Source organism: Tasmannia lanceolata, unplaced genomic scaffold (assembly GCF_043159265.1).
Source record: "Tasmannia lanceolata isolate RefF3 unplaced genomic scaffold, GAP_Taslan_0.1 ptg000012l, whole genome shotgun sequence".
Classification (NCBI taxonomy): domain Eukaryota; kingdom Viridiplantae; phylum Streptophyta; class Magnoliopsida; order Canellales; family Winteraceae; genus Tasmannia; species Tasmannia lanceolata.
Genome location: NW_027518689.1, coordinates 31,301,988 through 31,317,753, shown reverse-complemented (window position 1 = coordinate 31,317,753; position 15,766 = coordinate 31,301,988). Strand labels below are relative to the sequence as shown.

Here is a 15,766-nt window from a genome sequence, read left to right as displayed (position 1 = left end):
CAGAAATGGAAACGTTTGGGTTTCGGTATAAAATTGGTGGAAATCCTATAAAATCATGGAAATGTATGGAAACATATGCAAATGATAAAATCTTGAGATGAAACTTCAGGAAATGCTAGAATAAACATGAATACACACTTAGCAACCATGGCATAAGCAAGACAATCATCCATAATGGTTCAACATCGAACACCTAGTGACATTCATTGTCACGCTTGTCCGATAATTCAGTACATACCACATTTCACATGTAATTCACAAGGTTTTAAGTTATGGATTCAGTTTTGGTCAGCATGGAAACGAAAACGTACTAAAATATAAACAAATAATGAACATCTTAGACCAAACTTCAGGAGGTGCTAGAATGACAATTCAGTATATAGCACATTTTACATGTAATGCATATAAATATTTACACATAAGACATACCACATTTCAGACGTGATTCGTATAACTATAACTATGTAAAATATGCTGGTATAGTATACCACTAATACACTTACGGTTTTGATTTTGCTATTGTTTCGCTTCCAGTGTGTTTTGGTGGAGATGGAAATGGAAACATTTCAGTCGTTTCATGTTGTTTTCAGTGGAAATTTAAACTATGCATGCTCAACTCAACTCAACTCAACTCAACAAAGCCTTTGTCCCAAACTAGTTGGGGTCAGCTAAATGAATCCTTTAGAAAAAATTCATGAAGAAGGTAAAAGGAATCCACCCGGCTCTAATCCTGGCTCTAGTTGAGTTCTTCTACGTGGATCATTTTCTTCCATTCTATCCTATCCAAATTTAAACTTTAAACTGTGCATGCGATTTATATAAATATAAATATGTAATACACATTGATATAATATACCACTAATATACTTAAGATCTTGGTTTTGGTAACCTTTTTAGTTAAAGTATCGGTTTTGGTGAGGAGGGGAATGGAAACATTTCAGTTGTTTCGTGTCAGTTTTGGTTTAAATTTAAAAACACGGCAGATGGGCATGAGAAGCCCGTGATGGGCTATCTTTGCAATGTCATAAAGACTGTTAGAAAGATTTTTGGTACTGCAAAGACTGTTAGAAATCTTTGACCAACGACGGAGAGTCCATTGCACAACGACTTGCATGTAGCCAGTAATTTACTAATTATGAATTCACTATTAAATTCATTGGTTTTTGTTCTTTTCAATTCTAACTTTTAAATTCTAATACTCGATTAAAGAAAATTGTTATACTTGTATTTTTTTTTAAGATTGCAGCACATTATTTAAATCTACAAATCCAATATAGCTGAACTCCAACCACCCTGAAATCAAGTAAGGGTTAATGAGGTTGAGAGAACGAATGGAGCCTGAAATTCATAAACAAAAACAAGCTCAGACTGATGTAAATACTAAGTACTACGTAATACTACTAAGTAGGTCAGTAAGTACAATTTATACTCATTCTCAATCTTTTAATGAATTAAAAAATGTCACACATTGACATAATTGAAAAACTCATTTGGAGCTCTCGTGCCACAGCATACAGTCTCACTAGATGTTCTAGGTATGAGTGTAAGAGTCTCAAGTTAATTTCAATTTCCCGATCGTGAAATCCTTATTATGTTAAACTAAGCATCTAAAGTATTTTTGGCAGGCACTTTATAGTTGATTGGTGCCTACATTATGGACTGGGCTTGAAGCATAAATTGGTTTCACACACTTGTACATGAGGTGGAGGGTAAGATACTTGAACAGACGGTCAGGAGATGACACACTCATTGACTTGGATTATATATTTGAAAAGATAAATTAAATTTATGGAACAAATACACGAAAAGATTGGCGCTAGATGGTCACAAAAATGAATGGCTGGATGTTGTAATGGACGATGTAGACGCAACATCTAATGGAAAATGTGGAAGAGGATGGAAGCAAACGCCTGGTGCTGGAAATGGAACAACAAAACAGAGGGTGGCATTCACACGATGGCCATGGGCATCATGCCAAAGGGCAGAGAGGTCGAAGACTCAATGGGGAGGGAGGCAGCCACTGAGGGAGATTCAAGGGAAGACAAAGGGTTTCTCCTGCTCCAGTTCACAATAGGAGATTCTAGCAAAGGGTCAAATCTAGAGGTCTGATTGAAGGATTCATTATAGTCCAATGTGGGTTAAAATCTCTTGTCTACAACACGTTGATACTACGCTACTCTTTAGCAGCCGTGATGGTCGGAAGCTAAGGAACCTTAAGGCCGTCCTCAGATTTTTTGAAGCTATGTCGGGTCAGAGGCAACAAATCCATAGTCATGAGCATGAGGTTAAATGATTAGGAGATTGTGGAGCTGCCTCTACGTTGGAATGTAAGAAAAAGGACCTACAAACACCTATCTGGGTCTCCTTATCTTCATGGGCAGACCCACAAGAAGACAGTGGGACCCAATAATCGAGAAGAAAATACGAAACTCGCACAATGAAATGAAAAAAAGGCCTACTTTTTCTACGATGCTGAATTACATTGGTTTAGGTTGTCCAGGCCAACCTCCCTCTTTAATTTATGTCGTTATTTGTGTGCTTGGTTTCAGTAATCGATAGGACAGAATGACTTCAAAGAAATTTACTGCAGGATGACAAAGAAAAAAAAACCACCTAGTTAACTGGATCAATATGTGCAAGTCCTTTAACGAAGAAGGTATAGGGATTCGGAAGTTCAGATTGATGAACACCACATTAATTGGCAAATGGTTTAGGAGATTTGGTGAAGATAGGGAGCACCTCTGAAGACTAGTGATGGACACAACGTAGGTTCCAACTTTGGAGATTGGGTGCCAATTTACGGATACATGACTAAAAGGGTAATGGTTTGGAGAGATGTTCTTAAACTTAAGCCCACCTTCCAAAAGGGTATTCGTTTCCGAGTGGGAGTAGGGGGCAAGATTAGACTCGGGCTACATAATTAGTGTAGAAATAGAACACTAAGGGGGGCCGTTTGGATACGCGGATTTTCGAATCCAGGTTTTTAGTTTGAAAACAGTGTAAAAGAAGGTGCATGATCAAGGTGATGTATGCTGTCCTGACAGCGTTTCTTGGATTTTAAGTGAGAAATTCAGGCTTTAAAAATCTCTCTTGCATCCTGAGATTTCTAAAACCTGGAAATATAGGAGGATCTGCTACTCTCTTGTTGACGGAAAGAAGGGCGAGAAGTCAAAAACGACGGCTGGTCCGCTTCTTCTCTTGTTTCTTAGCTACAACCAATTGACAGACAAAAAAAAGGTACCCAAAACACCTTGTCCTTTATAACTACTATAAAGAACCAGAACATCAAAAATTACACACCCATTCAACACAATGAATAACTCTAAAAGACCCAATTTTACAATGCACATAAGCAGTCTGCAAAATTCAAGTATCCAAACCCATAAGCAACAAAAAACCCTAAACTAAAAAAACCAAAATTTCCAAATTCCATCCATAAAATTTTATTTTTTTTTTTTTAAATCAAATTTCAGCTCATGATAACCTAAAACCCAGCTGGAGAAAACAAATGAAAGAAAAATTCAAGTGACCCAGAAATTGAAAGAACCAAAAGTATCACAACAAACCCAGAAAATATAGAGAATAAAAAGAAAGAAGGAAGACAAGTACATACAGTTGGAGGGCTTCAAGAAACTTGTCATGTTCTTGTTCAGTCCAACTCTCTCTGGATTTGGTAATTGTGTAAGGTTTCCTAATCTTCTTGCTGGGATCATCAGAAGAGGTTGATAAGGACCCACCAAGGCCAGGGAGTGCCATTCCCAATGGATCCAAGAAGAAACCTTCCGGAGGATTTACAGACACCATATGCTCCTCTACTCTTCCTTGCCAGATGGATGATGAAGTTTGTAAAAAACTAGGCCCTGGAAAAACAGAGTATTTTAATAAGTGTACAAATATACTTATCTAATGGGAAATGATAATTCGCCCCTCCTTGTTCCCTGAGCTACCCCCTTACAGTGTAAAAAGAGTAGTGATAAATGCTGTAGAACTGGGTAGTCTTGGGAAGAAAAGGGGGAAAATTTTATCACTTACACCTTATATAAAACTGAGACTACAAAAAGATGGGAAACATAGTTTAGTCGTTGATCTTAAGACTCTTTATATCTAATGAACCACAACCAGTTCAACATTAATGGGTTGGTGGAATCAAGCGTTGGAATCTGATTGCACCCAAATCCGGTATTTGGTTAAAAAATGAACAGAATTAGGGGGCAGAATTAACAAGGTGAAGAATTGAATCCTCATGAATGGATAATCTAAGCCATTAATTTTTTTGGTCCTGGCCATAGATGGGCCGCGACATGAGATGATCGTAACCATTCAATTTATAGAGCTTTTGTTGTATCATGGTGTCCGAAAATAGGGACCACAAATGAATGGTTAGGATCTTCCTATGGCTCCAATTTTTGGGCACAATGTGACGGGCAAAAGAATGAATGGTTTTGGATCATCTATTCATTTTCAGCCACTCTACTACTTTGTACTGCTGCACATGCATGTTCTGTCCACCATATAATATGAGATATTTTCAACTAGTACTTTGGTACACATTCAGTTGGAATGATCCAAACCATTCATCTCCATAGGATGATCCTAACCCTCTGATCTATAGATGTTTCGATAATCTGCAGTCCTTCTACATATCGGACGGTTAGGATCATCATCCTATGCAGATGATTTACAGGGTACAGGCTATCCACCTTGTGGGCCCAACAAATTAAACGGTTTGGATCATCCTATAAAATCTCGATGCAATATAAAGTGGATGGTTGCTATTCAAAGAGAGATTATTGGTAATATAAAACAAATAAACATGAGAAAAATAGAAAACCAAAAATAAAAAAAAAAGGATTAGGTAGGGAAATCGAAACTAGTGGTGGAGAGAGAGCATGTCTAAAAGGTTGGACATGTGGCCTGCCTTCAACACGCTGACGTCAGCCTACTCGATGCCACGTCAGCTCCTTAGTCAACCATGTGATGCGACGAACCTCTTTCGCCAAAAGGTCAAAAATGTCATTCGGGTTGATTTGAGGCCCGATATAGTTTTGGGCCCGATATGGAATGATACCACGGCCCATGAGATTCACTTTAAGGACTCCTCTGGGCCCACCAAAATTGCTATCTCTAGAAATATAGTCCACTCAAGTTGGGATCAACCAAGGGAAAACAAAATTATGGAAAAATATCATCAAAATAGAGGGGAGATGATAAATTCGCACCCCTGGTAGGATGATTTGCACCCCTTTTACACATAAAAAATCGTTAAAAGTCTGCCAGAATTCATGTTACCAGTGGTGTGAATCATCCTACAGGGGGTGTGAATATATCATTGCAGAAATAGAGACTTTTGCCTATTAGTCTCTATTATGTTAAAATATTGTTAAAATCATCATTAGGAATTAGCTATAATCTAAGAAGTTAGGCATTGTTTGTTCTGGATTTTGAGAACGGATTCTGAGTTCAAAACTGATTATTGGATTCAAAAGTCCAATATCAGAGTCTGGTCTTATTGTAATTAGGACTTTTGCAGTATCATGCAAGGATATGGTGCAATCTTGTTCACAACCACATGCTCCTTTACAGAACCAAGGTCCCTACGGTAGGGAGAACTGATCGAGCGACGAGCAGCCAAACTGACGGTCCAGATGATCAGGTTGCTGAGATTTTGACCTTTCCTGTAGATGCCGCAAACGCTCATCTTCTGTTCTCAACAGTTCATATTGAGCTGCATTCCAAAAAGAAAAGATGTAACTAAAAATATAAGGGAAAGAGATTTTTTCTCACCTCCAAGAGAAAAACAACTATGGGTCTCTTTGTTACCTCTAAAAATTATTTGCATATGACCATATTCGCAAATGCAAATACTGGTTATAAACTTATAACAGCGTTAGAAATGAAATATGTAATGGTTTTCAAATACAACATAATGTTCAAATTGCAAACATGCTTAAACTAAAATAATCTTATTTGTAAATGAGAAACAATTATGGTGGCATCCAAAGAGGCCCTATGTCTTGTTACCAAACTTGTCTGTGATTCTAATATGTGCACCAAAGGTGATCTCTAAAAGTTAAAATAATAGTTGTGGAAGAGAACATAGTTCAACATGGTGGACAGTGAATTCCACGTATATTTATGATAATGTTGCATCATGGCAGATTGGCAGCATTGCTGCTACTACTACCCCAAGGCCCAAGTGAAGGTTTGGTAGCTTTTACACATTCGATGTGGGAAAAACACAGATTTTCATTTCCCATTTTAAAAAGAATGAGATAATCACATTTGTTAGGCAGAATAATACCATCATCATCAAACATAATATAGAATTGCAACAGAACAATTATACATTTGAATTGGCATACAGTCTTTTCTGTGCTTCTCATTTTTTTTCAAAGATAACAACCAATTTTATTCCAATTTAAAGATTTACAGGGGGACCAAGAAGTCCCCGAAATCAATCCAGGAGGCATTCCTCCGTCTCCAGATGGAAAAAAAGTACAATAATATTCAACCCGGATTGTCCATGAAGTTAGAAATGATGATCCTTGTTTCTTCCAAATTGACTCCCTCCTTTGCCAGTTCATCAGCGGCCGAATTTGCTGATCTCTGCATATGCTGAAGATGAGGAATAATTATCCTCAGCAGGTCCCTGGTAGCGTCAAGCGTCTGATGAAATCCCCATGGTCCACTTTTCCAGCTTGAAGCCCATGCAATTGTATTTGCCGAATCGCCTTCAATAATTAAGGGACCACTTTTCTGTGCTTCTCATGAATAATGTTACTGATCTGCTGCATGAGAGCCTTATTCTCTAAGCTTAATATGAGATGTTGCATAAGAAATGCGAGGTCGGCTGCGCTTGAATTATTGAATGCAATGTGTTAAAAGGAATTTTAAACTGGAAAATGAATTACAAGTGGAAAACGTAAGGTCTGCAAGGTATTTTTAATTGACAACATGGCAGTGACTTCATGTGGCATAGAACAAGACCATTTCTTCCATTCAACAGTTTTCAAATTATCCGAAACACAGCATTAACAAGACAGTCATAAAAGTCGACTGTTATGCCACTTGGGGCCACTAGAACCACCAGAATTTGTTCACCAAAAGGTTTTAATATTCTTACTCATCTTACTTTGTTGTTGTATTTAATTAATTCAGCACCATGAGGAAAGTCCAGTAAACAAAATCAGCAAATTACAAAGAAATATAGACTGCATCCAAGGCTAGTAAAAACTGTACAACTGACTACTTCAACTTGTCCACAACATGGACTCTATCACATGAGGTGATTGGCAAATAAATTAGCAAAAGAAGGCATTGAAAGGGAGATCTTAGTCACTGGAAGCACACTACCTCTAGTCTCTATCTAACGTTTGAGTTTCTGGACTGTTGGCCCGTTATGGGAGTAGAGACAGGTTGTTTTTGTGCATTTGGCAGCACTACCTTTACTGTTTCTATAGTTTACATTCAAGATTTCGAGATCGTTTGGAATTTATGGATGTATATCTTACTTTTCAGTTTTTTCGTTTTTTAGGTGTAGCGGGGATGCCTTGCCCCTCCCAGATTGGATGGGTATTTTCCATGTTATAAATTTGATATTTGCAATAAATTGCTGTTATCATTCAAGAAAAACATGGACTCCAATGAGAAAAAGAAATAATTCATAGCAATCATTAGCTGCAGAAGCTATGAAGCAGCACCCTTGACCCTTCAATGGTCCAACCTTCCAATAGCAGAGATTATTCAAGTGCAGTTCAACATATTTTCTTTGCAGCATGCATACATCCAAGAGAGAATTTTCTAGTATTGCTGAATGTTCCTTTGTAAATTTTCTTTCCATTACATAACAATAGCATCTGAAGCATACTAAATGTTTATTCATGTATGTATGTGTGTGTGTGTGTGTTTGATGTGTGGATTCTTTATAAAGAGTACTCTATCTTGAAAGTTTATTACCAAAATGACTCTAAATATCACATACAAGGTTTTAAATTTTGGTTTCGGTTTTGGTCGGCACAGAAACAGAAACATTTAGTTTCGGTGGAACAGACACATGATTGGCATAGTGAGATGGAGTCAACTCCGGATGCAAATCATAGCAGAAGTCGACGGAGTGACCCTCCAGGCGACAGTGCGTGCAAAAGCAGGAGCCACGACCTCCAGAATCACGGCCTCCCCCTGAATCACGACACCTCCATGGCCGTGACGACCTCGAAAATGTCCAGAACGTCCACCACGAAAACTACGATTTCTCCCAGAGTGAGCAGCAAGAGCAGAACACTGAAGAGTGACGTTATGCGGACTCTCAAACAGCATAGAGTACTGGACCCGGGAAAGCACCTCATCTAGGGATGTAAGGGACCCTAAGCCAACAATCTGTTGCCGAATCGGCAGAAAATCAGGGCCAAAGGCATCAAGAAACTGAACAACCCATAAGTCCTCCTGACGGTTGGCAAGTACCGCGGGGATCTGTAGTAAAGGGCATATATAAGTCAAGCTGCTCACATGGGGCCATAAACTGACCATTTCAAAAAAAAAAAATACCATTTCAAAAAAATGGGGCCATAAACTGACAGTAGAATTCTGACAGCGACTTGTCCCCACGCTGTAGATGCATCAACTCAAAATAGACATCACAAATACGAGTGAGATTGTTAACACCATAATATAGAGTCTCAGCACGCTGTCGTATGTCCTTAGAAGACTTGAGATACATCATCGGACCAGCCACTTTTGTCTCCATACTGTTCCATAAGAGTCCGGATCCTAGCATCATCTTGGCGCCACCTAACATAGGACTTCTCATCAACAGGAGAATCATGCTCTACAAATTCGATTTTACCATGAGCAAGCAGAAAAGTTTCAACTGCTATATGCCAAGGGGGGCAATTCGACCCATCCAACTTAATAGAAGTCATCTAGTGAGCGGGAACAACCGTAGATGACAAACTCGAAGGAAAAGACATAATGCCAGCAATGCAAGTAGACCACGACAATGACTCGCCAACAATGTATCAAACCAAAGCACACCAACAACACTTTCAACCACCAATAAATCAAACGAGAACCACCAGGGACGATGCAGACGTGAACCACATACGAGAGCGAGCAAAGGAAGCATCTACCCAAGTCCCATCTAGACACACAACAGGCGATGATGAAATACCCCGAACAAAAATCAGTCAAGCATCACAAACAGCTGAAGAGCACAGAACTGCAAGGGCCACGGAAGGAGAAAACGGAGCAGAAACAAGCGTGGAGCACTAAAGTGGTGAAATGCACAACCCGAAAAACCAAGGGTGGGTAGGGAAAAGGAGTCGAAGGATTAAAAACCCAAAAGACGGGAATCGGAAAACCCAACACGAGTTTTTCCAAAGGGATGGGAGGTAGGAAGAGTGAGGCTGTGTGTGTGGGGGGGGGTGGGTCACAAGGAGGAGACGTGGTGGGAGGGGCGGCAAGTATACAAGGAGGAGACGGGGTGAGATAGGCGGTGGCTCCACAAACCCAAAAAACCCAACTAGGGTTTTTCCGGTTCCTCCTTTCTTTCTTTCTTTTTTTTTTTTGCGTGTTGATTCTTCACTTCTTGGAAACTAATCAGAACCTATAGCTCTGATACCATGTTCGTCCAATTCAAAGCTCCATTGGAGAGAAGAAGAAAAAGAGAAAGTAGAGAGAAGAATGGCTCTCCCTCTCACTAGGGCTACATTTGAAATATCAAAAATATGTAAATGACACAGCTTCATCTAACTAACTAACTAACTAACTAACTAACTAACTAACTATATATATATATATATATATATATATATATATATATATACTAGTAAAAAACCCCGTGTGGTAAAATCATTTCCATAGGCTGATGCTAGCTCTCCAATCTATAGAGGTTTCCACAATTAAAAAAGCATAAAGGAAGGGGGTAGGATTGAAATTAAGCGGCTTTAATGGGTGCCTTTGTTAAAAAGCATAAAGGAGGGCGTAGGATTGAAAATCTGTGGGTTGAATGCGTGCCTTTGTTAAAAAAAAGTCAAAAAAAGTGATGTGTAATTCTATTAGAATTTTGGGAGAAATTCAAATAATTCTCTCCTTTTCTCTTCTGCTATATATATATACTAGTAAAAAACCCGTGCGATGCGATGCACGGGCCGACAAAGAACTGTACGGACCACGTCATAGGTTGATCCAAACCGTCCATGTGATGGAACACAACATAAATTGGTTATGCCCTAAAAATCATTTCCATAGGCCGATCCTAGCCCTCCAATCTATAGATGTTTCCATAATTCCTCTTATCTTAAATCGGATGGTCAAGATCACCCTATAGTTTTTTAATTAAAAAACCATAAAGGAGGGGGGTAAGATCGAAATTATACGGCTTTAATGGGTGCCTTTGTTAAAAGCATAAAGGAGGGGGTAGGATTGAAATTATATGATCTAATGGGTGCCTTTGTTAAAAGCATAAAGGGCGGGGGGGGGTAGGATTGAAATTATATGAGTTGAATGGGTGCATTTGTTCAAAAAATGTGAGGTGTAATTCTCACGTGATTTTCAAAAAAATCGAAAAAACTCTCCTCTTTTCATCCCAGCTTATTGTATTAGATATATATGTGTGTGTGTTTGTGTGTGTTTATACGTATATATACCCACATATATACATACATGCATACATACATACGTATATATATATATATATATATATATATATATATATATATATATATATATACGGGATTTGCTAGGGACCATCGCAGAAGGCATTTCACGGATGGGCTGTTGCAAGTGAGAGCAGCCACATAGGCTCAGATTTTGTCTTATTCATTTAATTCACCTGGGTAGCTGCTCTCACATGCAACATCCCATCCGTGAAATGCGTTCTGCGATAGTTCCCAGCAAATCCATATATATATATATATATATATATATATATATATATATATATATATATATATATATATATGATATGATATTTTCACCCCCCCCCCCTGCAGTACTTGCACACACCCCTTATAATGTGATTTGACATAAAGTTGCCCACTTTTCACATCAAATAGGTTATAAGGGGTGTGTGCACGTAATGCAGGGGGGTGAAAATACCATCTCTCTCTCTCTCTCTCTCTCTCTCTCTCTCTCTCTCTCTCTCTCTCTCTCTATATATATATATATATATATATATATATATATATATATATATATTCATGAAAATTTGACGGTGGAGGGTGGAGGGTGGAGGGTGGAGGCGCTAGGGTTATATATATATATATATATGAGAAAACGGTTCCTACACATATGTGTAGATAAGTTATCTACACACTAGCTTAAAATACAGTGGGGGCCACATTATTTGGGTGATCCAAACCATTCATTTTTAAGGCCCTCACATAGATAGGGTGTCCACAAAAAATCAGATCCATAGGATCATCCTAACCATTCGAACTGTGGAGGCAAAAAATGGACTAATTTGTGAAGGTTTAAAGACATCCATTTTACCTCCACAAATCGTAGGGTTGGGATGATCCTATGGATCTGATTTTTTGTAGACACCCTATCTATGTGAGGGCCTTTAAAATGGATGGCTTGGATCACCCAAACAATGTGGGCCCCCACTGTATTTTAAGCTAGTGTGTAGAGAACTCTCTACACATGTGTAGGAACCGTTCTCTCTCTCTCTCTCTCTCTCTCTCTCTCTCTCTCTCTCTCTCTCTATATATATATATATATATATATATATATATATATATTCATGAAAATTTGAGGGTGGAGGGTGGAGGCGCTAGGGTTTTTATTAAGAGAGGAAATGTTGTGCTTTTATTAAGAAAAAGTTAAGAAAATAACATCTTCAAAGGAAAAATATACATGATTCACATTTTAAAAAAGACAACGATGTGTCAGATTCGCCTGAAAAAATACAATTCGTGCGGTATGTGGCTACAATAAGAGTCCGGTTGTGTCCCGCGCGAATCCATGTCCGATTCATATGTTGAAATGTGTCGACACGGAATCAACATAGGGGGACAAAGAATCCATGCAACATAGCATAAGGTTAATGGATAGCAAGGACCTAGAAATGTTGATAGTAGAGGGAGATTCCCTCAATGTGGTTCGATGGATGGTAGGGGAGAGCCCTGACCCATGGAGATATGCAGATATGATAGACGAGATTTTGGACAATGTGGAGGGACACCCGGTTCGTTTTCAACATGTCTGGCTATTGGCTAATGAAGAGACAGACCGTCTCGCTCCGCGGGAGTTGATAGACCGATGTTGGAGATTTTTTATCATATATCCCCTTGATTTTCCTTGTTGTAGCTTTTTTGTTTATTATTGCTTTGTTTCTTGTTTCCATTACCATCTCGGTTGCAGGGCTTTGATCTGATTATTAAAATTCAACCAGTTCAGACAGGAAAAAAAAGTTCCAATCCTTGCATCCCTAGATTCTTGATGTTTAACATAACCCACGTAAAAAAAATAAAAGACTCCTCCATCCTTGAAAAGTATTTATCCTCCACAGATCATCAATGACCTCATTGCAAAGTGGCTCGTGGAGATTTTCTCATACATCCTCATGTTCATTATAATGTTCATCAGACATGGATTCTCCATAAACTTCAAACCAGTTGCCTCCTCTCCCAGATGCTCATCATTGTTTGAATCATCAATCCGTTCTGTCAATTCTTCATAACTTTGTCTTCAATAAAATGTTGGGTGAGGCCGAATACTTCTTCATTGAAGGCTTTTTTCTTTACTCTTATCTAGGGGTGGCAAAATTGGCCGAACCGAACCGGAACCGAGCTGAAACCGAACCGAAAATTCGGTTTCGGTTTGGTTAAACCAAGCCGATAACCGATTCAAATTTCAGTTCGGTTCGGTTTGGGGATCAAACCGAACCGAAACCGAATATTTCCAATGATTATGAGTAAGGGGTGGCAAAATTGGCTGAACCAAACCGAACCGTAACCGAAACCAAAAATTCAGTTTCGGTTCGGTTTCTACTTTCTACCACACCGATTCAAATTGCGGTCCGGTTTGATTTGGGGATCGAACCAAACCGAAACCGAAACCGAACCATTGCCACCCCTACTCTCATCGCAAGTCTGTTACCTCCAGTTGGATTAGGGCCCATGCACACCTTGTTTACTTTTCAATTTATAAGTAGAATTATCTATTGCACTCTGTCACTGAATCATTGACAAAGTTGAAACTCTCGTCTTACTCTATCTATATGCCTTGTCAAAGCATATACTTGTCCTATTAAGGCATGAATCAAATTAAACCACTAGTTGATATTTCCAGTTGCTCCACCGTAATTTCCATGACCTTGATCTGTCAGCCACTAGAAACACCTCATAGGAGGAAACTTGCTCTGCTACCAATTAATTGAAGAATTAAAGTTGTTTTTGGCATCAATAGGCCATAATTTCACAGCCACGAGATGAAGAAATTCAAATCCAATCCAAAACAATCAAATATAGATGAAGGAGCATTGGGCATCATCTAAATGTGAAAACAACATAACTTGCCTAAGCTTCAAATCACACAATCCATTAGATTTTCCTCTGAAAACTTTCCTTTCTAGAATAAAAACACCCATTAGATTTTTATAATCACTTCTATGATGTATTTTCCTTCATCCATCTAAAATAAATATCTCAAATAGCAACCATAATTAATCATATTCATCCTAATGGTAACACACAGATTCTAGGTTCTAACGAAGCCATAAGACCATAACCCAGCATAGAACATTAAACGCATGGATTGTCACTAAATTCAAGCACATAAATCCAAAAAAATACAGAAAAATAAAAATTTAAAGATCTAAGATAACTAACCTGAAGCTTGAGTCCTCGAAGAACGTTTGTTAGGAGAGAAGATCCAAAGGCCCTGTTTCTTATTAAAAAGTGATCAAACGATTCAAACATGAGAGCTATTCAATGTCTGCTTCAGTGCGAACCGAAACTGGGACAAAGTAGTGAAACCCGAACCCTACTGGTTCAACCCAATTTTGGGTCGAGTTGGGTTGGCATTTCTTCGGGCTTGCTGGGAAAAATCAACCCGATTTAATTTCGGGTTGGGTTAGGGTAAGGGCTTGGCATTTGGCAACCCAACCAGACCTCTATCCTCTGTGATTTTCTTAGGATTATGTTTTTTTTTCTTGTGTTTTTTTGGTTTGGCACTAGGTGAACCCGACTCAACCTGACCCAATTAGGAAAAAACAAGTTGATGGGTGGGGTTGGGTTCGGGTAGAGAGATTTAGAGGCGGGATGGGTTAGGGTTGACCATCCTTGACCCGAATCTCGAGTTGGGTTGGGTTAGGGTTGAGGGAATGGTATCACCGTTTGGGCAAAGGTTGGCTTCAACCTGATCCAACCTGACCTTAATTGCACCTCTCAGACAAACAGATTAATAATATGCAAAATAATGTTAGGGGAGTGATAAATCAGATCTCCTATGTGTCTTTCTCTCTCCTCTCTCTAACCCAGATATTTTATTTTTTTACTCATAAAATAATTTGTGACAAAAAACATGGCCCAGGTAAAAGAGAGTCGGGAGTCCACGATGACAAGGGGGAGTTCTGAAACTATGCTTACCTCAACCGTAATGGTTTCATTCCACACGTAGCAATTACCAAACCTTAAACCCATATTGTGCCATGTCCACACACGCCAGGCAAACCTTGCAAAATAGATATTGTATGAACGAATTTGTATTTGAACATATATAGTCATTCAATTTGAAGTTTGTTCTCTAAGGAAATGTAGATTGCAGCCACAGTTTCCATATGACTTATCATGCTAATTTTTTGCAAATCCATTTCGTTCCTACACAATTTTATTTGCATGTATAGATTAAGCAGACAGTTTCCCATTTCAAGCTCTAATATTTAGAATAAAGAACCATGAAAAGCATGCAAACTGTTCCCCATTTCAAGCTCTAATGCTAGGATAAAGCCCATGAAATAACATGCTTTTCTTCTTGAAAAACCCATTTCAAGCTCTAATGCATAGCTTAAAACCCCCTGATTTTCTTCTTGAAAAAACCCATTTCAAGCTCTGATGCTTAGATTAAAACCCCCTGAAATATCATGCTTTTATTCTTGAAAAAAAACCCATTTCGAGCTCTAACGCTTAGCTTAGCTTAAAAGCCCATGAAATAACACGATTTTCTTCTTGAAAAAAACCCATTTCAAGCTCTAATTAATGCTTAGCTTAAAAACCCATGAAATAAAATGCTTTAATTTTCTTCACAAACATCAAAGGAAAAAGATATATTCAAGAATCCTGGCAAGTCCATGGAAGCAACAATAACATTGAGAAGTACTCTCGAGAGTCTGCTCAAGACGACGCAACGTTCCGACCCCCATGACAAGGGCTCTCGGCAATCGGCAGTCCGATTCTCGCTGCGCCGTCTTGAGCAAAATCCTGACGGTACTGAATTTACAGAAGATCATGATCAAGAGGAGGTAAGAAGGTGGTGGATAAGATGAAGATATTAAGATCGGTGTGTGAGTTTTATATAGACCAAGACAACCACATATTTGAATTCTCATATATGGTTATGAATAGAGGCGTGTGGGCAAAAGAAAATTAAGTTGGCAAGGGGTTTGGTTTCAGTCCCATCTGCATCTGAAAATCTGAAGTAGGGATGAAAAAAACTATTAAGTTCTGCACTACTAATGTTATAATATTGGAAACATTATCTGAGTTCCCTTGTTTTGGTAGAGAGATCTTCCTCTTTATTTACACTTCTCTAATTAGGTTTTGAAGGG

At 38.6% G+C, this 15,766-nt stretch overlaps 1 protein-coding gene across 3 annotated transcripts in view; it reads right to left on the bottom strand.

The window, feature by feature from the left end:
- Window positions 1-14,112, bottom strand: part of LOC143887832 (Homeodomain-like superfamily protein) — a 47,032-nt gene extending 32,920 nt beyond the window's left edge. Inside the window, exons 1-3 of one of the 3 annotated variants that reach the window (XM_077392043.1) lie at window positions 13,830-14,112; window positions 5,671-5,725; window positions 3,614-3,860 (exon numbers count right to left, since the gene is read on the bottom strand). In XM_077392043.1, the coding sequence (XP_077248158.1) occupies window positions 3,614-3,860; window positions 5,671-5,698 (275 nt within the window). In that variant the 5' untranslated portion in view covers window positions 5,699-5,725; window positions 13,830-14,112. Of the gene's footprint in view, window positions 1-3,613; window positions 3,861-5,670; window positions 5,726-13,829 lie in introns of those variants that run through there. The other 2 variants (XM_077392041.1, XM_077392042.1) reach the window with 2 other exon arrangements.
- Between the last annotated feature and the right edge of the window lie 1,654 nt (window positions 14,113-15,766).